The sequence below is a fragment of the Pogona vitticeps genome, chromosome 6 (genome assembly GCF_051106095.1).
Source record: "Pogona vitticeps strain Pit_001003342236 chromosome 6, PviZW2.1, whole genome shotgun sequence".
Classification (NCBI taxonomy): domain Eukaryota; kingdom Metazoa; phylum Chordata; class Lepidosauria; order Squamata; family Agamidae; genus Pogona; species Pogona vitticeps.
The window spans coordinates 85,487,643-85,511,698 of NC_135788.1; the positions used below are offsets into that span (position 1 = coordinate 85,487,643).

Here is a 24,056-nt window from a genome sequence, read left to right on the forward strand (position 1 = left end):
TATGCAAAAAAACCAAGAACAGGGGAAGAATGTTTGGGAAGGGCAGCCCGTGGGCGCATGTGCTTGGGCACACCTTCCCAGTTAGAGCAATGAGGAGAACATCAGTGTTGTCGCCTGTCTTGCTGTGTGAACTATGGCAGTAGCAGTGCAGTCTATGAGAAAAAAACTGCTTGTGAACTGGTGACGAGAGAACTGGCAGCACTGCTGGGCATGGAAAATCTCCTGGTATGTTGTGTGGTTTTACGTAAATCCATGAGCCCTAGACAGAATGGCTGTAATAGTTACAGTTGGGCACATTTTGTCTCCTGCCTAACTGCCCAAAAGTATGGGGACGGTGGTGGTTTCTTTTTATTAAGCTGCATCAGGACATACATGCTCAGTTGTCAATAGAAGTGAGAATGGAGTCCCTTCTGAAGAACAAATCAATGATCATATAGCTATCTGACTGATACATGGAGCCCAGTTCATTTAAGACCAGTGCTTTTCAGTATTCTTAATTAGTGCATGGCAGTAGATGTAAGCAATTTTTAATGTGAGAAAAACAGGGTATACAGTTTAAAAATTAACATTATCTTTTTTAAAAACAAACAAACAAATGTATCCTATTTCATAATTAAAGGTGATGTTTTTAAAATGTGGAAATGTATGTTCAAATTCCAAAAGCTCAATTCCGTGTCAAATCTACGTACCTGTGGCTACAAAGATGGCTACATGACTCCTCATACTTCTTTTTTCCATTCTTCCTCCTCCTCCTCAGACGCGGAAGCTGTCCAAGATGGAGCGGCAGCGCTTCAGCGAGGAGGTGGAGATGCTGAAGGGCCTTCAACACCCTAACATTGTCCGTTTCTATGACTCATGGAAGTCTTCTGTCAAAGGACAGGTCTGCATTGTGCTCGTCACGGAACTTATGACCTCAGGCACCCTCAAAACGTGAGCACCAAACTAAGTGGGTTGCAGTGGCGGGGAGGCTGTGGTGATGACTGGGGTGGCAGGGATGTGGGATGTTAATGGCTATTGTCTCCTTTGAAGAGGGGAGATTATAATAGGACTGTGGTATCTGCAGGGGGTCGGTTTCAAGCCCCCTCAGTACTGAAAAAGATTGTTATAGCAAACTCTATTTTAATAGTTAACACCATACATTGCATGGTCCCTGGCTCCCTCTAATGAACCATTCTAGTAATGACATCAGGGAAATATATTTCTCTAGTGGAGAGGTCATCAGCCCCTGGTCTGTGGCCCTGTGCGGGTCTGTAGCCTGAGCCAGACCAGGCCATGGAGACAGACCTCCACCCCCCCCCCCACATGCACTCCCCTCCCCATAGCTGCTTTGTGCACATCTGTGCTTGCCAGCGCTGGCGGGAGCACTCCCCCACCCCTTCATGCCCGCACACCCCCATGAAGGGGTGGAAGGGCGCACGGGTGGGGGTGCAGGTGCTTCTGCACGTGCACAAAGGGGTGGGGGAGCGCTCATGATGACGCTGGCATGCACACCCACACTCCCCCACTTCACGCATGTGCCCGAAAGAGCACGAGCACCTGTGCGAGCGGGGGGGGGGGTGTCCCACCCTCCTCAGAGGCTCAGCCGGTCCACTGCCTCAAAATGGTTGGGGACCGCTGCCCTAGTGAATGCTGTATCAGTGGTCCCCAACTGTTGGGATCTGCAGATGAAACTTATTGTAGGGATCTGCAGATGAAGCCTGTCTTGGGATCTGCAGATGAAGCCTCCCTCCCCTCTTGACCAGCAAGGAGAAAGGAGACGAGCGCTCGGGTGTGTGTTTCAGGGCGGGATCCGGATGGACTAAACAGCGTGCTCTGTAGCATGCTGTTCAGTGAGAGCTCTCTCAGACCGTCGCCTCGCCCCCCCCCCCCTTTATTATCGGGATCTTCCTTTGAACAAGTTAATCAAAAACTATTCTAAACAGAGGCGGTTAATATCCTGAATACACAGGCATGGTAAACAGAGGTAAACAGACAGATAAATCCTAAATACATAATCAGGGTAAACATTCCTGAATACAGAGCAGGGTAAACATAGACATATAACACCTTTAAATACACATGAAGTTAATACAATTTACCCAGAGACAGGAAATTATCTTAGATACCAAAGCAGGTTAATGATAATCCTTACTGGAAACTGATCTGTGCCCAAAACAATGTCTGCTATATACATTGTAAAAGCATACAATTTCCCAACACCCAACCTTTTCCAAACCACAGACCAGTTGGGGGGCAGGGTCCATGGGAGGACACGCTCCTGTGCAGATGGGCAGGGCACGCTCATGTGCATGCGTGTGTGGGCAGACGGGTGCAGGGATAGGCAGGACATCCATGCATGGAGGAGCGGGGCACCCATGCATGCAGTTGGGTGGGCCAGGTGTGCATGGGGTGTGCATGGGGGGGACGAGAGATCTGTATCCATGGTCTGGTCCTGCCAAGGCCACGGCCTAGTACTGGGCCATGGACCGGGGGTTGGAGACCCTTGGTGTACATAGAATGGACTTTGTCCCCCTCTAGTGGCCAACTCTGGTAACCTCATAGTTACAAATATATATATTCCTAGGATTTTTCTTTTGATGTTCTTAATATTTTAAGACTGTGGATAAGTGAACCAGCAGATACTGATGCCATGGATTAAGGAGGGCTTACTATATATAGCAGTGGCCCCCTACCTTTCCCCAAACATATGCGGGGGGCAGGGCAGCAGGTGGTGTGCTTGTGGGAGTGTGCTCGGGCACATGCAGGGGGGCAGGGATGTGCTTGTGGGTAGGTGGGGCGTGCTCCAGGGGGACGGGGGCATTTGTGTGCATACATTGGGCACTTGCTTGCGGGGGGCAGGGGGGCACATGCACAGGGGTGGGGGGATTGCATGCAGGGGGGTTGGTAGATCTGTCTCCACGGCCCGGTCCTACCAGGGCCATGGCCCTCTACTCATAATTTCTGCTTTCCTCTAGTGCTCAATTCTGGCAGTACACTTTGGATATGCATACAGTAGTGCGTCGCATAATGAGCGCCTCGTTTAACGACGAATCCGCATAGCAACGCATTTTTTGCGATTGCTAATGCAATCGCATTGCAATATTTAGATAGGCTAAATATCACATTGTGATGATCAGTAAGCGTTTCGCTTACCGATCTTTGCATTGCGATGTTTAGAAAACAGCTGATCGGCGGTTCCAAAATGGCCACCAGATCAGCAAAATGGCCGCCTGCAGCGTTTTCGCGCCCTGCCCTCGCTTACCGGGCAGCGAAAATGGCGGCCGGATGGGGGAATCTTCGTTTACCGGTGAGTTTTCCCCCATAGGAACCCATTAAACGGAGTTGAATGCATTTCCATGGGTTCCCCCCCCGCATAGCGACGAATCCGGATAGCGATGTTAATCCTGGAACGGATTAACGTCGGTATGCGGGGCACCACTGTATTTCTGGAGGTGGGTTACTTAATATTTTCAGGCAGTGGATACGTCAAAATGTGGCTACTGATCCTGTGGATATTGTGCTCCTACTCTACTCCATTTACTTCCTTCTGTCATGCAAGCGAAAGCTATGAGTAGCAGTGAAAGCGGAGCTATGTGTTACATTTTTAAGCACACTTCTTAAAAAAAAGAAAAAAGTGTTTATTGCCCATCGTTGTATTATTAAGAAAGAAAAGTCATAGAGCTCTCCTTTGGTGCCAATTTCTCTCCCATATGAATTTCCAGGCAAGAAAGACTACCATCTGTTACTTGATCTGAAAGGTGCTGTTTTCACTAGATGTACAGTATTTCTTGTTCTAGAATACAATGACCAAAATCCTGTTGCTTCGCACAGTACATTGCACCAGAGTAAGCTAGTTGAATAAATGAGGATTTAGTGAGTTAACTCCTCCATACATTCCATTGATTCAAATGTACCTACTCTAGTTTGACTTCCTTCACAACTAAAGTAGATCTATTTAAATCAATCAGATTTACAGAGGAGCTGATTCATCAAATCCCCATTTACTTAATGGACCTACTGTAGTTCAATTTACTGTGCTAAGCAACAGGATTTTAGCTGTTGTTAGACTGGACCATCATGGCAGCTTTTCCTGCAGATGTAGGAGGCAGCCTGCTAAATGCAAAATGAAACCTGGCACTATGTGCCTGTCTGTACAGTAATCCCATCATTTCTCAGCAAAGCTCATGCCTCCTTTTGACAGGGGCAAAAATATGGAGTGCAAGGAAGTTGGTTTTGAAAGTGAAGTGGGTGGTTAATGTCCAACCCACATCTGCTGTTAATGGGATGGGCTTCCTTTATGATCTGTCCTAAAGAGGGTGCTGAGACTTTGAAAGACCTGTTTTGTAATCTGACTATAATTTGCAGAAGCCCTCGGGCTACTGTGCCAACTGGAGGCTACTGGGAGCTGTAGTGCAGAAAGTTAGTGCATCCAAACTCATGTGCTTGGGTTGGGTCCAACATTTATGGAATAATTTTACCTTCTTGACTCTTATTTCACTCCCTGCACATTGGCCTGGGGGTCCTTCAGAGTTCTGTTTCCTCCCCTATTCTGTTTTTTTCATTATTCAAATAAAAATCCTTTTAAAAAAAATTAAATTGTGATTTAAATAGATTTTTTTAAAAAAAAAACATTGATTTTTTTCCCCCATCATTGCTGGAATGCAGACCACTGGGCTTATGTGGCGAGTAGATGTTTGGGATAAATGGAGGGAGGAGGAAGAAGAAGAAGGGGCCATATGGGTGCCCAGCCACTATTTGTGTTTTAGTCTCTCTTTCTGTATCAGGGCAGAGGAGGAAAGACTGCTGTCATAATGAGTAGGCTTGTCTTTTCTTCTGTCAGAGTTGCCATTAGAGTACCTCTTCTGTGTGGGGGTCATACTGCTGCCCACATTGGGAGTTTGGATTTGGAAAAGAGAGCAATGCAGTTCCCACATGATATGGTATTAATAGATTAAAAAGGTGAGAGGGAAATGCTGTTTTTTTTAAACTACATAATTTTTCAGAATACCCCAGAAAACCCTGTTCTGGACACTAGTGTACCCCATCCTAATTGGAGTATTTGAGGAATGTACTCTTAAAAAAGTTACTTTTCCCCTCTTTTGGAAGGGTGGATGGAGCAAAGACATAGAAACCGCCTGTGGCTGTAGTATTTTCTATTGCAGTATCCCTCTTCTCTTCCTTAACTGTTTGGGGTGCTTTCTCCTGACATCTCCAGGTGTAGGATTGGAACCGGTGCTTCTATTGCGTGTTTGTGAGTTTAGTTTCAAGGTGGTGTACCTTCTTAACATTAAAGACTGAGAAATATTAAGAGTGCATGATGAATTCTGGACAGTAGACCTTTCTCTGTTACTGGTCCTGTTTGCATGTGAACTGCCTTTCCCCCATCATTTCTCTTCAGCACAGTTCTCCCTTGTGACCTCTAAGTACATGCAACTGGAGGCCAAAGAGCCCCATGTCATTAACCCTACCAATTGGTCTTGGGTGGAATTTATATGTGAGTGTGTATGGTACGGTGCTGAATTACACCATATACTATCTCAGCCATGGCAGCATGGAGGAAGTAGTCAGTGAAGTAGGGATGCTTTTTGTTTGTTTGTTTGTTTGTCCCATTGAACTTCATTTACATTAAATCTGAGGTTGGTTTGAAGCTCCTCAGTTGATGAAAACAGAATATATGATATGGGAAAAATATGCTTCTCCATCCCTATATCAGCTCTACCTCTGCCTATGATTCAGTCCTGCTTTATCTGTTCCTTGCTATATTTGCTATATTTGGTATTTCTGTTCCAGTGGTGTACCTGTCATGGTTGTGGAATATCTCATGTTCTGCAAAATGTATAAAGAACTTGGATAACCACATTTATTTATTTACCTATTGGTAGGACTCACAAGGCAGTCCTATATTTGAGATCTGATGGCCAAGTGTTTGTATATATACAAACACTTGGCCATCAGATCTCAAATATAGGACTGCCTTGTGAGTCCTACCAATAGGTAAATAAATAAATGTGGTTATCCAATGATGAGCTAATTGTGAATTTTTTGGCCTTAGTAAATATATTGTACCCCTTTTTTGCTGAGGCTCTCCTGTGCAACCAGTATCCTTGGTTTTGGATTCAATCCAAATCAATTTAATTTTTGCTCACAATATGCATGGAAGTCCAACATATCATGAAAATACAGCAATGTTCTTAATAAAGTTCTCAAGGCCAGCCATTCCTTTAGCCAGGTTGAACTCCTTGCATTAAACAGAAAGTTCAGCAGTTGGTAGACTGATTGATCTTTATTATGGTCACCAACCAGCAGATGCATTCAAATATTAGTATAACACGAAAATAAGAAATATACAACCTATTGCAATGTTACTAAATTTTATAGAATCTCCATAGTTCCACAGGACTGAGGAGATCAGTAAATCAATTCAGTAAATTTTGTACTGCCTCCAGTCTCATCATCCTACATAGTGTGGCATATAAAGTATAAGGTGGTCAATACACAGCATTACTAAACATCCAGCATTGCTTTAATCGGTGCAAGGAGAGAACAGCGACACTTCGTTGCAGCCACAAAAAACTTTGCCACTGCTTTAGTTATATCAGATTTCTTATCTGAGAGTGAGAGCACAACATAAAATTCTCTGGACCTCCCTTGCAATTGTTGCAATATAGGCTGGAGGAGATAGAAGTTGGTAGAGTACAGGTGCCCACCAGCTGTCGCTGCCATACTCAGCCCACCCCAAAAAGAAAACCTTTGCATGAAACTACAATTCCAGAAGGAACAGCTGTTTTTCTGAATATGGGAAAGGTTCAGGGACTTTCTTGGCCTACTCATTCTTTGTCTTCTCTTCTCCATCTCACTGGATAGCAAGAGAGGAAGAGGTAGGGTACTATCACCTGGAAAGGCTGAAGTTTGAACCTAATGCTGTTGTAGAGTAATGTAAGTTTCACCTTCATTCCCTGTATTATTTAGAAATGGGTATTCTGGGAAGCCAATAATCCCTCAGGTTGAATATTTTCAAAATACTATTTCCAAAATGGGACTTAGAAATCTACTATGTTTGTTTACTTGTTTGGGGGTAAATATGCCCTTGACAAATGTATAGGAGAGCTCAAGCTGTTCATGGACTTTTCTCCCATCTCTTTTGTTTCCTCTCTCTCTTTTACTCTGCGGGAACACCTTCTGATTTCCAGTCTTCTTTGGGAGTGAGGTTATTTTGTTATTTCAAAATTTGATGCTGTTCAGAATTCTTAGAACAATTGTTTCTTTGCAACTTCCTGTCCTTTGCTGGCATCTGTGATTGCTCAAGTAATATTTTGGACATTTGTATTGCCTTTTGTTGGGCAGAGAAATGTGTATGTGCTCAGGGATTAAGAGCAATAAGGTTCTTCTACCTTTGTTTGCAAATGAGGGTAATAATACTTCTCATAAATATCAAAACATCATGCAAGTCAGCTAACTAACCTCTTAAAATCACTGGGGTATTAAAGGAGCCAAGTTCATATCTTAAGTGTGAAAAGCAAGCCATTGTAGAAGAAGCAGTTTTTGCTGATCTGGCATTCCCACGTGTATCTGGGATAGGAGATCATTTGGAACTATACAAATGAAGCGAGCAAGGAAGATTATTCCTAAACTTAATTTTGTATTTTGGATGCTCCCAACAAAGATTGGAGAAACGTGCAGTATTTGAAAAATTGGCAGAAGCTGATAAATAACTATTGTAATGGAAACAAACAAACAAGCATCAATAATAAAATGTGGTATATTTCACAAAAAGAAGGAGGGCTTGGATTACCAAATGTTAAAATATATTACATCGCAAACCAGCGTAGACATATCCCAGATATTATTGCACATAATAGAAACTTAATATGGAGGGAAATCGAAATGTCAGAATACTCTAATAGACTGGAGGACTTCCTCTTTAAAGAAAAAAACTGTAGAAGAAATAAAGAGAACAAGTAATCCCTTTCTGATGAACATGTTAGAATGTTGGAAAGAACATAGGTATATATTGAGTCCACCTATTTCACCATTACAAGTAGTGGAGACTCAGAGTTTTCCCAAAACTCTTAAAATTAAGCTTAAAGCAGTACTAATAGAAAAAGGGATAAATACAATAAGGAGTTGGATGAAAAATATGAAAGATACTATAAAGGAAATTTTGGGGAAAGAAGAGGGGATATATTGGCTAAATATACTCCAAATGGAAAGTTAGACAAGAGAGTGGACTAGAAAAGTCAGAGAAATTAGAAAACTGACAAAATTTGAGGAGATCATTGAGCAAAGACAAGTTCAAGAAAGGGCATCGTTAGTCTAATTTATAAGATTTTAACACATGCTGGATCTGAAAAAGCTATGATGAAAAACCAGTGGCAGGAGGACTTAGAAGAAGAGGTCAAAGGTGAGGATTGAAACAAAATATAAAGAATAATGTCTGTAAGGGTAAAAGAAAATTGTTATAAGGTTGCACGGAGATGGTACTTTACCCAAGTAAGATTGAATATAATAAATAAAAATGTACCATCTCAATTCTGAAGATGTGAAAAGGAAAAAGGGACCTATGTGGTGGACCTGTGAAATAAGAAAGAAAGAATTGGCAGTGGTTTTTAAAGAAATTAGAGAAATTTTTGGATATAATATTCAAATATCACTAATTGTTGACCTCCTAAATATAATTAAGAATGACCATCTTTAAAAAGAGCAGAAAGAGTTAATTACTGTATAATGGTCACAATAGCAAGATTAATATTTGCAAAGAATTGGAAAAGTGACAAACAAATTAATCTTGAAGACTGGTACAAAGAAATGTGGAGGTTAGCAATTAATGATAAGCTAACCCGTGAAATGAAAATAAGAAGCGGAATAATAAAGCATAATGATTTTAAAGAGGTATGGAATTTATATTTGGAGTATGTCTTTATGAAAGGGAAAGCTCATAAGCCAGCAGAAGAATCAATGTATTTTTGAAGTGGAATGGCGTTAAAAGTATTAAAATGATATTTTGGTTACCTAGTCCCAAGGGTGAAGGTGGCACAGGTGGGGAATTCTAGTTGTATTGTGTATATATAAACATTTTATGTTAGATATGCTATTATTACTTTTCTTTAATAACAACAAAAACAAATGAGGCAAGCAGAGGTACCATGCAAAAGACTAGTACTCTCTCAGACAGAGCTTGGAGAAGCTACTTTTCTTTTCTTTTAATCTGTGCCATCAAGTCAATTCTGACTTATGATGACCCTTTTCAGGGTTTTTCAGGTAGAGAATACTCAGAAGTGGTTTACCGTTCCTTTCTTCTGGGGACACCCTGGGAATTTACAGCTTGCCCAAGGCCACACAGGCTGGCTCTTCTCCCAGAAGATGCAGTAGGGAATCAAATGCCCAACCTCAGGCTCCATAGCTAGAGACCTAAACCACTGAGCTAGCCAGCTAGCTTTGGGACTATAAATCCCAGAATACATCAGATACCATGGGGGGGGATGTAGTCCAAAAATCCCACAGCTTCTCCATACTTTGCTCGTATGCTCTGAAAAGAACAAGCTTTGAAACCTGAGACTATACTCAAGCAGGTAAAATGTAGGTATTAGAATGATCTACTAAAGAGAAGCCTCTCCACACAATTGGTCACATTCAACAAAATTAATCAGGTGATCCTGCCTTTCTCTAGGGTTCCCACCTGTCCCGGCCATTTTATTTCCTGGCTTTAACATCAATAGAACTGATTGGAGGTCAGTGGATTGGAGCACCTGGCTGTGATTGCTTGGGGTCAGGAGTTTGAATCCCCTACTATGCTGGGGGGGGGGGGGTGGCAGCAGCTGAATAAGCCAGCGCATTTGTGGCCAATGGGCTTATGTGCCTTGTCATTAGTGTGTACTTGGGCAACTTTCATAGCACTAGAAAACCACAAAAACAAGGAACTGCTGAACTACTTTTGAATACTTCATACCTAGGAAACCCTGAGAAGGGCCACATTTTGTTGTAAGTGACTTGCAAATAATTTTTAATGTACTCTAACATTAGTCAGCATTTCTTGTTTAGGCTTAATTGGATGGTTTTGGGGTATGTTCCCCCCCATTAGATTTTGCCCCCAAAGATACTGTTGTACTTCTTTAAAATTAGAGGTTTCCTCTTATGCCTGGATGGTGCTGTTTTGGCTATGTTAGGACTTATACTTGAAAAGCTGAATTGCTGATGATTGACAACTGTGGTAGCCAAGGATTTTTGCTCAATGTCATAACATGGGATTCAAGGTCTAATTTTACTCTGTTCCTAAAGAATAAGGCCTATAAACAGCTGTTGTGATGGTGTGGTGTCTTTGAATCTAATGGCATCTCCTTTTTTATAGATACCTGAAGCGCTTCAAAGAGATGAAGCTGAAAGTTCTCCAGCGCTGGAGCAGGCAGATCCTGCGGGGGCTACACTTTCTGCACACCCGCTCCCCTCCAATCATCCATCGTGACCTGAAATGTGACAATATCTTCATTACTGGTCCCACTGGCTCTGTTAAAATTGGAGATCTTGGTCTGGCCACACTGAAGCGTGCATCATTTGCCAAGAGTGTTATAGGTATTTTTTGCTTGATGAGGAGAGATGTTGGGCGGGCAGGATATAGGGATGGACGGGGTGTGTCTCCTGACCCATGGTCTTTTCTATTTGCGTTGAATAATACTACAATAAAAACAGCAAAGAGTTTAAAAAAACCTAGCTGTTTGGCATAAACCTTTGTGTATGGCAGCCAAATTTATTTGCTACCTGAAGTGCACTGCAGCCTAAATAACTGAGTTGCAGCACACAAGATTTCTTATCATCTAAAATGTGTTAGTCTTTGAGGTGCCACAGTGGTCTTTGTTGTTTTTGCTGCAGCATACTAGTATCACTCCTTCCCCTTGAAATTTTTTTGCAGTAAAGAAATTAAAACCGTTATGAAAAAATTATGATAAACACTAGAACCGTAGGAGGAATCAGCTGAAGGTTCTTCACCCCACCAAGAAATGGACGTAGACCAGATACTTTGTATTCAGAGGACTCTGAAAAAGCCCAGTTAATTTTTTTACTTTTGAGAACTGCAAATGAAAAACATATACAAATGCACTTTAGTCAGTGCATGGATGTGTGCATACAATGCATTTAATTTGAAATATGTATAGAAAAAGTGCATTTTTTTTAAAAAAAAGATTGTTTTTCCATTAGCATATCCTCACAACCTCTCCTGGGATTTAAAAAAAAATGAATGGAAGCAGTGTAGACGGGACATAGACAGGATAAAGAGGGAAAGTATGTGGAAGTGGATTTGTCAGATGCTGGATCACAATGAACATACCTCAGTGAACGAAAGACCGCTTAAAATTAAGAAACTATTGCATCAGCTCTGGAAGATGCTTGGAATTGTTGTGGTTCCTCTAAGGTTGGGAGTTGTGTAAATAAAGAGTAGTGCCAGGAATGCTTCTCTGCCTACTGTTCCAGCTTTCACTGCGTATACAGATGGCATTCTCAAGGATGGTCGGCTTGAACTGAGAAATGGTTATGGAAGAGGCAGCCTGCTAGCACTCTCCATTTATTTACATCTATATTGATCCAATGTGGTCACTTAAGGTGTTTCCTGGAGATCCTGGGAAGCATGCTCAAATACTGTTGTAGGGGGTTCTATACACTGTGATTGAAAGGGGTTTCCTAGCAGACACAAGTGAGATCTGTGATGGTTCAGTGCGAAGGAATTTTACACTTCGGGTCTGAGATGAAACTCTTTCCTTCCCTTTTTCCCAGGAACTCCAGAATTTATGGCTCCAGAGATGTACGAGGAAAAGTATGATGAGGCTGTGGATGTTTATGCTTTTGGCATGTGCATGCTAGAAATGGCGACCTCGGAGTACCCCTATTCGGAATGCCAGAATGCAGCTCAGATCTATCGCAAGGTCACCTCGGTGGGTGAGAAAGAACACAGCCTCTGCCTTCTCAAAAAGTGTGGGATCATCCCTCTCTGTTATGATCTTCATCCCTTTCAGTGTCCTCATATGTCAAAAAAAGGGAGGAGGACTTTTTGGTGAGAGGTTTTCAAAGAACCTTGAATTGATTGATGTAACTTGGGGCATTAGGAAGCAAGATACAGACTAGAGATGGGGGGTGTTTGTATCTGTATATGAATACGAAAACTCCCGCACAGGTGGCGATAACAAGGGTCCAGCTTCGTGGGACCGAATGGTCCGCTCACCGTTTCGCGACTGCTGCAATCTCTGCGGAGCCTCCCAATGGCTCTGGAGATCTCATTCAGCTCACCACTCCTGGCAGAAGGTGGGACAACAAGCCTCTCTGCTAGGTTCAAGAGTGGCTCACTGAACACGATCTCCAGAGCCATTGGAAGGCTCTGCGGAGGTTGCGGCAGTGGCGGAATGGTGAGTGGACCATCCTCGTTATCACCACCTGTGTGGGGGTATTCGTATATGAATACGGATACCCCCATCTCTAATACAGACATTACAGCTGGTTGGACATGTAGGGATGGTACAGAGTAGCCATGGGAGAAGGTCAGAATGCTCTTCAGGACACCAAAGCCAGGCAGAAATAAAAGCTGGGACAGAACCATACTCAACTCAGATTTGAATTTTCTTTGCCACTGTTTATTGCTATAAGAGTAGATACCTCTCTCCTTCCATGCTTTAAAAAAACCACATTTCTTTCACTGGATGTCTTCCTTTATGGTTAGATGGAAGGGTCATCTGAGTAGTAGAAGTAGAAGGTAAAATTGGGAGGGGGCTTTTTCCCCAAATATATCTCTCAGAATCCCCCAGACTTGCTGGTTCATTGCCAGAGGAGAATGGAAAAAGTATTACTGTTTTATTAAAAACTACTAAGCCCTTTTTTTCTAGGCTTTGTTTGGTAGGCAGAATATTTGTCCTAGAGAACAGAAATCTTGGACTTTCTGGCTGCCTCTACTTTCACCACTTCACCTCACTTCCTCCTTGGTCCCTTCTAACTGGGCCCCTCTTGTCACTTTTCAATCACAGGGACTGAAGCCCAATAGTTTTGCCAAGGTGAAGGTGCCTGAGCTGAAGGAGATCATTGAGGGCTGCATCCGAATGAACCGGAATCAGAGGTAAGGAACTGCACAGCCACTGGCCTGCCATGACATGGCATCTACTACACATTGAGCAAACACGAGCTTGGAAAAATTAAATTTTTGGACTGCAACTCTCAGAATTCCTAAAACACCATGGCTATGGGATGCACTGGCTGCAGAGGTCCAAGAGACGTATTCCAAAAAAGTTACTTTTCCAAGCTGTGGAATAAACAAATATAGTTGTTCGCTATATTGATATATCTGGCAATGTGCAGATTCTTCTTTTGTAACATTCCAAAGTAGCTCAGCAAAGGACAAAAAAATAAAAAAATAAATAAAAAATAAAAAAGGCAGAAGGCACAATGGAATGGAAGAAAGAAATACAAAATCTGGGTCTGACCTTTGGAAATCTCACCCTTGAGCTTTTATGTTGTGTGCCTAGATTCAGAAAATGTGATATATGCCTGTGTGTCTCTTGTTTTTTTAAATTGTACACAAGAAGAACCATATTGGATTAGACCAACGGTCTGCTATGTCCACCAAACTGGTTCCCACATTGACTAACTGGAGGGTAATATAAGATATGTGTTAACTTACTGCAGCTAATTGACAAGCTGCCAGGGCACACAATCAGCCACATGACTGACTGAGATGTGTTGGAGATACGGGATGTGGTTGGAGACAGGAAGGTCTTGACAAAAAGCCTTTGTGACCCAGATAGAGCACAGTCTACAGACTAGATTAGGCCTATGGGCTGGATGTTCCCCGTATCTGCTTTAAAAATTAATGTTGACACACTTTTATTTATTTATTTATTTACATGCTGCCTATTATGAACAACTTTCCCAGATGGTACTCAACAATGAAAACTACAGTATAACTATAAATCAGAGGTAAAACCAAAAGCAATTGTATATAACCATCAGTGGCCAAAAACTAAGTGTTGTGATAATAAGCATCGATAAGTGAGAACGTCAAGACAAATAAAAGCATTTTAACATGCACTTGAACTGTAACAAAGTCAGTTTGTATTTTACCACTCAGTGAGGGGTGTGGACACCACCCACCCAAAAAAGCTCTTTTCCTGCTTGCTGCCAGGTAAACACCTGCTGGACAGGTAGCCAACACTGCATCTTTTGGAAGCAAACTCCATATGTATTTGTACTTCAATAGATTTGCATTTGTCATTTTTTGAGTCATTTAACTATCATTCCTTCGTTGCAGATACACTATTCAGGATCTTCTGGAGCACTCCTTTTTCCAAGAGGACACAGGGGTCCATGTGGAGCTGGCTGAAGAGGATGATGGGGTGAAGACCAACCTGAAGCTTTGGCTACGAATGGATGACTCGAAAAAGCTGCATGGGAAGTACAAGGACAACAATGCCCTAGAGTTCCATTTTGAGCTCTATAAGGATGTGGCCGAGGAAGTTGCTCAGGAAATGGTACATTTTGTTCTGATTTGTGACACGTGTGTGTGTGTGTCTGTGTGTGTAAAGGAGCTTTTCAGAAAGAGAAGTCTTGGATGAGCAGCAAAAAGGAAGGGTATCGGGTTTCAGGATTCCCTGAAAGCCATCTTCTCAAAGGTTTTGAACAGGGCTGGGCAATTTTGGTCTTGCATGTACTTTTGGATTGTAAGTCCCACAATCCACCAGCTGTGTTAGTTCAGGGTGATAGAAATTTTAGGCTAAAAACATCTAGGGGCCACAGTTGTCTGCCTCTGGTGTATAAGTGCCCTGAACATCTCTGTGCATTATTATGGGTGCCTTACTGTGATAAGCTCCAATACTGAATATATGGTGGATATAAAAAGTTTACATACACCTGTTAAAATGTCAAGTGTCTGTGATGTAAAAAAATGAGACAAAGATAAATCATTTCAGAACTTTTTCCACCTTTAATGAGACCTACAAACTGTACAACTCAGTTGAACAACAAAATGAAATCTTTGAGGTGGAGGGAAGTACAGTGGTACCTCGACTTAAGAACTTAATCCGTATTGGGACTGTGTTCTTAGGTCAAAGCGTTCTTAAGTCGAAGCACCATTTCCCATAGGAATGCATTGAAAACCCATTAATCTGTTCCGGCCAAAGGAAAAAATACCCCCCAAAAGAAAAATGAAAAATAAAGCACTCTAAGTCCCATGCTGGGACTGCAAAACACACACGCATGCGCACACACGCGCGCGCACAAACACACACACACACTCAAAACAAACACATCCAAAAATAAACAGCTGAGCAAGTCCCACCCTGGGACTGCAAAAAAAAAAAATCAGCAAAAAACCCAACAACACAGAACCATACAGTACCCCCCCAGCCCAAACCTACCCTCCAAAACTCACCCAGAGCAATTTTTAAAAGCAGCAACTTATCGGTCCAAAGCCTCCCGGGGGTCCCCCGCCGCTGGATCACCACCTTCCTCGGGAGAAAAAGGCAGGGGAAAAGGGTGGGAAATTCAAAACTCATCCTCCCGGGGCTTGCCCAGCACCATTGGAGGACTTGCAGGGGACCTCTGAAAGCGGTGATTGCCATTGGGGGGTGGGGCTCCCAGCAGTCCTCTGATGGTGTTGGGTAAGCCTCTGGAGGCTTCCCCAACACCCTTGGAGGACTGCCCCCTCCTGCAGCGAATGCCACTTTCAGAGGTCCCTTGCAAGTCCTCCGATTGTGCTGGGGAAGCCTTCAGAGGCTTGCCCAGCACCATCGGAAGACTGGTGGGAGCCCCCCACCCCACCCGCGGCAATCACTGCTTTCAGAGGTCCCCGCAAGTCTTCCGATGGTGCTGGCAAGCCCCGGGAGGCCTCTGAAAGCGCGGATCGCATCAGCGCTGGAAGCCCGGGAGGTTGAGTTTTGAATTTCCCACCCTTTCCCCCTGCCTTTTTCCTTCATAAGTCGAGGCTCTGCTTGCAAGTTGATTCAAAATTTTATGAGCGGAGCAGTTTGTAACTTGAATCGTTCACAAGTAGGGACGAACGCAAGGTGAGGTACCACTGTAATGATAAAAAACTGAAATAATAATGTTTCATGGTATATCTAATGCCTTGGAAATTCTTTTGTACCCTTCTGACTGATACCTGTTAATGATAAAATCCCTCTGATGCTTTGAAAACTTTCTGTGGACCATGGCTTCTGCTGTAGGATGTGACTGAGAAAATGTCAGGAAAGACCTACTAGCACAGCTGATCTTTAGTTGGGATTCCTCAGAGGCTTTAAATGATGGCAGGGGTGTACTGACTCCTACTTAACATGAGTTTGAATGTGATTGTTTACTGCGGAACACAGCTACATCCCCAGTTATAAGAGGGTGTGCACACAGATGCAATCATATTATTTCATGGTGGTTTTTTTTTCACTTCCCTTCACCTAAAAGATTTCAGTTTGTTGTTCAACTGAGTTGTACAGTTCATAAGTCTCATTAAAGGTAGAAAAATTTCTGAAATGATTTATCTTTGTCTCATTTTTTTTACATTACAGACACTTGAAATCTACAGTGGATATAAAAATATTGGACTGCAATATTTATATAAAAATTCTGGATTGCAGCTTCCAGCATTCCTCCTTGCAGGCCAAGGATCAGCCACTGAAATCTACAGTGGATATAAAAATTTACACACCTTTTATAGCCACTGTAGATATAAAAGGGGTGTGTAAACTTTTTATATCCACTGTAGATTTCAGTGGCTGATCCTTGGCCTGCAAGGAGGAATGCTGGAAGCTGCAGTCCAGAAACCTCTGGAGGGCTTTGCTGACCCATCTTAAATACCAAAGTACAGTGGTACCTCGCAAGATGATTACCCCGCAAAACTGTTTTTTCTCTAGATGTTGACTTTTTGCAATTGCTATAGCAATTCGCAAAATGGTTTTTCCTATGGGGGATTTCGCTGGACGATGATTTGGTCCATGCTTCGCAGACCATTTTTTCGCAAGATGACGATTTTTACAGCTGATCGGCGGCTTCGCAAAATGGCTTCCCTATGGGTGATCTTCGCAAAATGGGTATTTTCGGGACCGATGCTTTGCAAGACAGCAAGTTAAACAGCTGATAGGCCCTTCGCAAAATGGCTTCCCTATGGGTGATCTTCGCAAAATGGGTATTTTCGGGACCGATGCTTTGCAAGACAGCAAGTTAAACAGCTGATAGGCCCTTCGCAAAATGGCTTCCCTATGGGCGATTTTTGCTGGACAACAATTTTCCCCCATTGGAACGCATTAAACGGGTTTCAATGCATTCCAGTGGGGAAACGCTTTTCGCTAGACAATGTTTTCACAAGACAGTGATTTCAGTGGAACTGATTAACATTGTCTAGTGAGGCACCACTGTATTTATGGAGCACAACACAGGCCTTGGTTTGAAGGGTTTTGTGGCTCTGTGCCCAAGAGCCTGATAAAACAATATTGTTTGGCCAGGCAACATGCCTACATTTGGCTAAAACTATTTCCTAACCTCTGACATTCCCGACACTTACCCCACTCATTTCCTGCGCAGGTGACACTAGGCTTTGTGTGTGAGGCAGACTACAAGCTGGTGGCTAAAGCTGTGCGTGAACGCGTCCTCGCCATCAAGCGCCAGCGTGAGAAAGCCAAGCGAGCTCAGGAAGAGCAGAAGCGGCACAACCAGTCTCTGAATATGTCTCCTGATATCCTACATTTGCTGGATCTGGATTCCCCTCCACCTCTTAGCCCTGCCCAACTCTCTACACCCGACACGCCAGGATCTGGAGATTCTGCACTTGGCCCAACTTTCCCCCCGGAGCCAGAAGAACCGGAGGTAGACCAGCACCAACCCTTCCGCTATCACCATGGCTGTTCTTCTGCTGCTACATGTAAGTACAAGTAGTTTTATCACCCAAGAAATATTCTGTTCCTACATCCTTTTACAGCAGGCATAGGCAAATATAGAGAAATTTCTGGGGCTTGACATACTAGGTCCTCCACAATCCATCGGTCTGTGCACCTTCCACTTCTTACTGTGCTACCAAATGTTAATAATGTGGTAGCTATGGCAGAGAAAAAGGCATAATTTCCCCTTTAAAATTCCATTTTAAAATAATGTGCAATTCCATTTAAAAATTGAATTACAGTTTTTTTTAAAAAACACCTCTCATATGGTGTTAGATTTGTCAGCAATAGAAGCTGCAAACATGGGGGAGGTACAAGCGACCTGCAGCCTATTTATCACCCAACCATTTTATAGCAGTGGCTATACATGCTGTGCTCCGTTCTGTTTCCTGTTTCCCTGCTAATTACATGGCAAAATCATCATGAGCTTTGGGTAGGCTATGAACTGCAACATCTTGACAACCTCAGCTTTCCATGTTTTAAAGCCAATCTATGTTGAAGGTTTCCAGTCTTACAGTTGAAATGCTCAGTCAAAGTCACCAGTGATCAGAGCAGCTTCTGAGGGCATCATTATTTTTCTGTGTTTCTCTTGCAGCTGACTGCGAGACAGACGGGTACCAGAGCTCTTCTGGCTTTGTTGATTTGCCTGATATTGCCTCCAGCTCAGCATCTGCCCCAGAGCACTCCTTTGCTTCAGTGAGTGGTCACCTGTCTTTGGCATGGGCAGTCATAATAGAAGAGACTCAGGGGCCCCTTCAGGGCTTCAAAAAGGCAATGAGGTGGGGTTGTCTGCATGACAAAGGAAGATTGAATCATCATATGTCTGCTGATGATGCAAGCCAAGTAAAACATGAGATTGGAAAGTTCCCTTGTAAAATTACAGTTCCAGAAACCTTCTACTGTACCTAGCTAGTAGCCATGTTGAACAGGGGATTCCTGGGATTGCAGTCCAATAACAGTAGTTATTCCAAGCTCTAGCATCTCTGTGCTTAGAATTTGGGGGAATGGAACTGACATTATAACTCATCTGCTGTTATTCTTTATACCCATAGACTATTGCTGTGAGTCTGAACCCCATCTCCCTCAGTGACTTCTCTTCCCCTGTGGACAGGTAAGAAAGTGAGTTACTTGATAGCTGCTGTGAAGTTTGCCGTGGGGTTTGTTTGTTTGTTTGTTTGTTTGTTTAACTTATATGCCGCCCACATTACCCGAAGGTCTCTGGGCGGCTTACAGCATTTAAAATACAATAAAAAGGCAAAATAAAAGGGCAAAATAATTAAAATTATTAGGTAGACAACATGACGAAAGGAATGCCCCAAGTCTTCATTCATCATACAAATAAAGTCAACTCATAGCCTTAGTTACTTGTGTGGACCCACTGAATCAGTGGAGCTCAGTAAGTCAACAGTTACTCAATTTCCATTTGTTCTGTGGTTCTGCTCTGACAACTGGATAGGGTTTATCCAGTGGCCAATCCTCCTTGCAAACACTTAACACATCAGACTGCTCTCCCAACCCCCATTCCTTTTTGTTGATGAGACCATTGTGTTTGAGTTGTTGTGAGAATATCCTAAACTTCTAATTAATATGCTAGCTTCTCCCCTAATTGATGAGCATAGAAATCCTGGGTAAATGTGGAATGGACAAGATAGCATTTGCTCTCTTTGTACCTAAAAAGAAACTGATATCTTCACACCCTATTTACTTTAGCTCAGTAGTTCCCAATCTTTTTCAAGTTGTGACCCCATTTTATAATAGCCAAGTAGCCTGCATAAAAAGGCATTTTTAATGGAGTAAAGTGATCCCATTTCAGAAAATACAGGGTTCTCTCTCCCCCACAGGGCCTGTTTCTCATATATACAGAAACATGCTAATTTTGATATCCCACTTTGAAAGGTCAAGAAATAAATTATTTAACAAGGGCTACAACACATATAATGCAACCCATGACCCCCCAGAAAGTACTCTGTGGTGGCCCCCTTGGGGGTCACTACCCCCAGGTTAAGATACACTGCTTTAGTTTCAATTCTCTCTCTCTCTCTCTCTCTGAATAGGAACTGAAGCTCTTTGAAATGAAGTTAATCTTTGTAGCCCAAGTTAAAAAAAAACAGAACAGGTTTAGGGGCAGAGATGTGTGTAGAGAAGCATGAAACTACTATGCATTTTGTGGTGTGGCCTGATCGGAACATATTTGTTGCTGAAATCTCATTTGCTGCTTTGGTATCCCATGTACAGCTACCCGTCCGATGTGGCATCTGGTATGAGTGATGGCAATGAAGGTCTCTCTGCAGGCGAGTGCAGGGGAAAACCTCTGGCCAAGCGGGGGTCTGGAAGACTCCTGCGCCGTCGGGCCCGATCTCGCCTACGTATCTCAAAGGTGAGCCCTGCTTGTACAGGAACATTTTTTGCCCTGTGCCCCAAGACATGGGAGAGCAGAGCTTGGAAAAGCTACCCTTTCGGACTGTAACACCCACAGCCTGGGAGTTGTTGTCCAAAAAGGTAAAATTTCAAAACTCTGAGGGGAGTTGGTTGATGTGTAAGTCTATTATCTATTTTCCATGCCGATATGCCGATTGTTTGTCAACTTATAGATTAGGTTTGTTGATTAACTAATCAACCAATTATATTTTTGCTCATATGAGAAAGAGTGAACAAAGTGTTCAAAAAAAAAAAGGTAGCAAGCAAGTTGAATGCACAATTATTGTTAGAAGGAAAGTCTGCTGCTGATGTTTTATTTTTCATCGGTATAAACATACTGTATAGGACGATCCACAGAATAATAAAATGCAGGAACCAAAAGGTTCTAAAAAAAAACAAATTCAAGACCTCTCAATTTTTTGAAAAATCCAATCATGAGCTCAGTTGCTTGATGATGACTCTTACTGTTCAGTAAGATCTGCAGTGTCTCCTACCTGATCAAGCAAAAGAAGTAGGTAATTGATTCCAAAGAGAAACAACAGAGAATTTCCTTCCTAAATAAACATTAATATCTGGGTTACTGCTCAAGAGCAGTTAGCAAATGCTATGTTAGCATAATGGCCACTGTATGAAATCATTAAATATATTTTTCCTATGTTACTGCAACCCCCAGCAAGAATTCCCTTAGGAAGGAAGTGTCAAAAGTTTTCTCTTATTCTTCCCCTCCATCTCCCAGCCCCCTCATGACTCTCAAGCACAAAAGTCATTTGTTTAACAGTAGTATACAGGAAATGTCCCATTGCTAACTGCTCTTGAATGGCAACCCACACACTCACTACTATTTAGGGTGGAAATTCTCTTTGTTTCTCTCCAATATCAGTGGTCCCTGGCATGACTCATATACCCAGGGCAGGGGAGGGTGTGATGAGCGAGAATAATAAGAAGGGGGAAGGGAATGGATTTCTAACCCTTTATGTCTGCTGCTGTTCTGATGAGAACTCCCATCTCACAGACCTCCTGTTCACAAAAAGGTGGAAGTATCTCATTGGTTTTAATGAGAGCAGTTTTTCTATTTCAAATGATGTGGTTGGTGAGGAGAGTGAGAATGGATTTGTATTGGACCATGGTCAAGTCCTTTCCCTCTCCTGCCTCAGCCAACAGCACTGGCTGTTTGTTAAAAATAAACCTATAAAAATGAAAATTGGCCACATAAGCCTAAAGCAAGTGACAGATGTCAAAAGCTTGGGGAAATTACTTTTTGGACAACAACTTTCAGTGTTCCTAGAAGTGCACTTAAGGCTGAACCTCCAGGTCAAAGCCCTGGGCCCCACCAATGATACTCAGTGTGTGGTGGACAATGCGACCATGGCAAATATATATAGACCATTATGGATATAATAGGATTGACTGGTGTAGCACTTTTTTATATTTTTATTAAAATAGTATAGGTGAGAGGGAGGTTTGTTACATGGTTACAAATTCTAATTTTATTATTTTTACTGATTAATAAATTATCCTTTTCTTCAGCAAAATTGGTGCTTATCACAAAGCTAACATGATTAGTAGCACAGCCAACTTCCAATTTATTCTTTCAGTGCTGGCAAAATGGATTTTCTTTTATTTTGATTGTGTTTGTTTTTCTGTATAACATACCAGGAGCATGAAAGCTTGGATTGTTGGTGAGGGACAGAAAGAAGAGAAATGTGATTTTTGTTTTTAAAACTGCAGTAGTGCAACATGGCCATCTAACGGAGGGTCCTCATGACCTTCCATTAGTCTAATGTCTAAAATTATCATGTTGCACCTCTGAAGGTCCTATGTAATTTGGCCTTTAGTCTGTCAGGAAGCTTTAGCCGTGGATTTCCTGCCTAGGTGGTTGGTCTAGATGACCTTTAGAATGCATCTCTTGGATTGTAATTATATTTTATAGTACTATTTTCTGATACCCCTTGTTTAAAATGAAATGATGTGTCACATAAAAATTAATCCATGGAATATCAGAGTCTGTGTAGCTGCCTAAAACATTGAGTTGTCAAATTAATATTGGCTGAAATGCTGTTATTTAGCATAGTAACTTGCACTAAAATAGACCCACAGAATCAGTGGGAAATTTGTGAGTCAATTTTTCCATAAGTTCCATTGATTCTTGTGGGCCTACTTTAATTGTGGTTTATTACATAAAGTAAATCACAACAGAGTAGTCCAGTTTGAATCAATGGAAGTTACAGAGAAATTGATTCATCAAATCCTCTCTGATTCAGTTGGTCTACTTTAATGTGATCTACTATGCTAAGCAACAGAATTTCAGCCATCATATATAACTCTGATCTCCTACCCATATGGAATATATATATATATATAGATCTTCTCCTAGATTGTAACATAAATTGTTGATATACTCTGATCCTTTACACTACAGGATCTCAGAAGCAGCAACAGCCTAAAGTGTCCTTTTGTCAAAAGCCCAGGAAGAAAAAGGAGCAAGCCCTCCCTCCCCCCACCTGCACAACTGTTCCCAACTCTGGAATAAGAATAAAAAGATTATAATTGCAAAATCCAGAGATCCAGTCAGGCATAGAATCAGAGTCTCCTGACTATTTCCAGGGTTAGTTTAGGGTAATTTCTCACACAAATAGTATTATTATTATTATTAATTTGTAACCAATAAAAATAAATGCCCCTTGAAAGAATTAGCCTTTTGTAGGGCACAAATATCTGCTAAATTATCTTGAAAATCCCCTTTTTCTAAAATGGTAATCCTATCCATTTGGATGGGAGGGAGTAACACTGAACCCTGCTTCTGAGTAGACATGTAGTGCCAATCTAGTAATCTGACTTGAGGGTGAACTATTATGTGCATTTTTAAGCAAAGGATTCCTGTGCCCAAATCTATGTATTTCTAAATATTTTCAAGGTTTTTAGGGATTGCATTTCTGATAATATTGTTTCTGTTCTTTTATAATGAAAAGAGTAATCTGGCTTACTTGCCAGAACTCAGCCTTTCATAATTGTATGGAAGGTCTGATTCCCATGCGTCATGTAAATAAACTCCAACAGAATTATTCCCATATATTACTCCTTCTGCATCTAGAATTGGAAGAGGAGGTCATCTACACCTTTACTTATGCAGTGCACCTTAGAAAGAAGGCACCATCTTAGCTCTGTAGTCTCCAAGTTCAGATACTATAAAGATCCTTGAATTCCAGACGTGGCTCTACTAATTAATTTTAATGTATTTTTGTAGTTTATGATTACAGACATATATAACAAAATTGCAACCCTAATGCTAACTCCTCATGCATGCAGATGCCAGACTGGAATGACCGAGTGGTTGAATGTCAACTACAAACATATAATAATAAAATGGTGACCTTTAAATTTGACCTGGATGGAGACAGTCCTGAGGAAATTGCAGCTGTCATGGTGAGGCTATGATTTTGTTTTGTTTTGTTTAACTTGGGGTTACCCAAGGTGTAGATTTGTGGCAGAATTTGACCTTCCTGATTCTGGCTCAGCTTACTTCAACCTTTTGCATTTATGGCCCCTCCAGGTTTCCAAAGAGTTCATCCTAAAATCCGAACAAGATGGATTCATCCGGCGAATCCGTGATATTATCCAACGTGTGGAGACCCTCCTGCATAAAGATGGATGGAACAAAGACCAGGGGACTCCAGGAAGCCCCGAGGCACAATGTCTGTCCCCAACTTTGGCTTCTGGTGGAGTCTCAGTGAGTGGCAGGTCCATGGAAGCCAGGGGAACTGAATAGAC

General features: G+C 42.1%; 1 protein-coding gene across 4 annotated transcripts in view; it reads left to right on the forward strand.

Moving 5' to 3' along the window:
* Window positions 1-24,056, forward strand: part of WNK4 (WNK lysine deficient protein kinase 4) — a 57,304-nt gene that overhangs the window by 15,511 nt on the left and 17,737 nt on the right. For all 4 annotated transcript variants that reach the window (XM_078377752.1, XM_078377753.1, XM_073004072.2 and 1 more), the window contains exons 2-12: window positions 758-930; window positions 10,325-10,545; window positions 11,743-11,900; window positions 12,981-13,069; window positions 14,258-14,477; window positions 17,518-17,854; window positions 18,466-18,566; window positions 18,923-18,981; window positions 20,106-20,247; window positions 23,595-23,711; window positions 23,839-24,015. In XM_078377752.1, coding sequence (XP_078233878.1) covers window positions 758-930; window positions 10,325-10,545; window positions 11,743-11,900; window positions 12,981-13,069; window positions 14,258-14,477; window positions 17,518-17,854; window positions 18,466-18,566; window positions 18,923-18,981; window positions 20,106-20,247; window positions 23,595-23,711; window positions 23,839-24,015 — 1,794 coding nt within the window. The remainder of the gene's footprint in view (window positions 1-757; window positions 931-10,324; window positions 10,546-11,742; window positions 11,901-12,980; window positions 13,070-14,257; window positions 14,478-17,517; window positions 17,855-18,465; window positions 18,567-18,922; window positions 18,982-20,105; window positions 20,248-23,594; window positions 23,712-23,838; window positions 24,016-24,056) is intronic.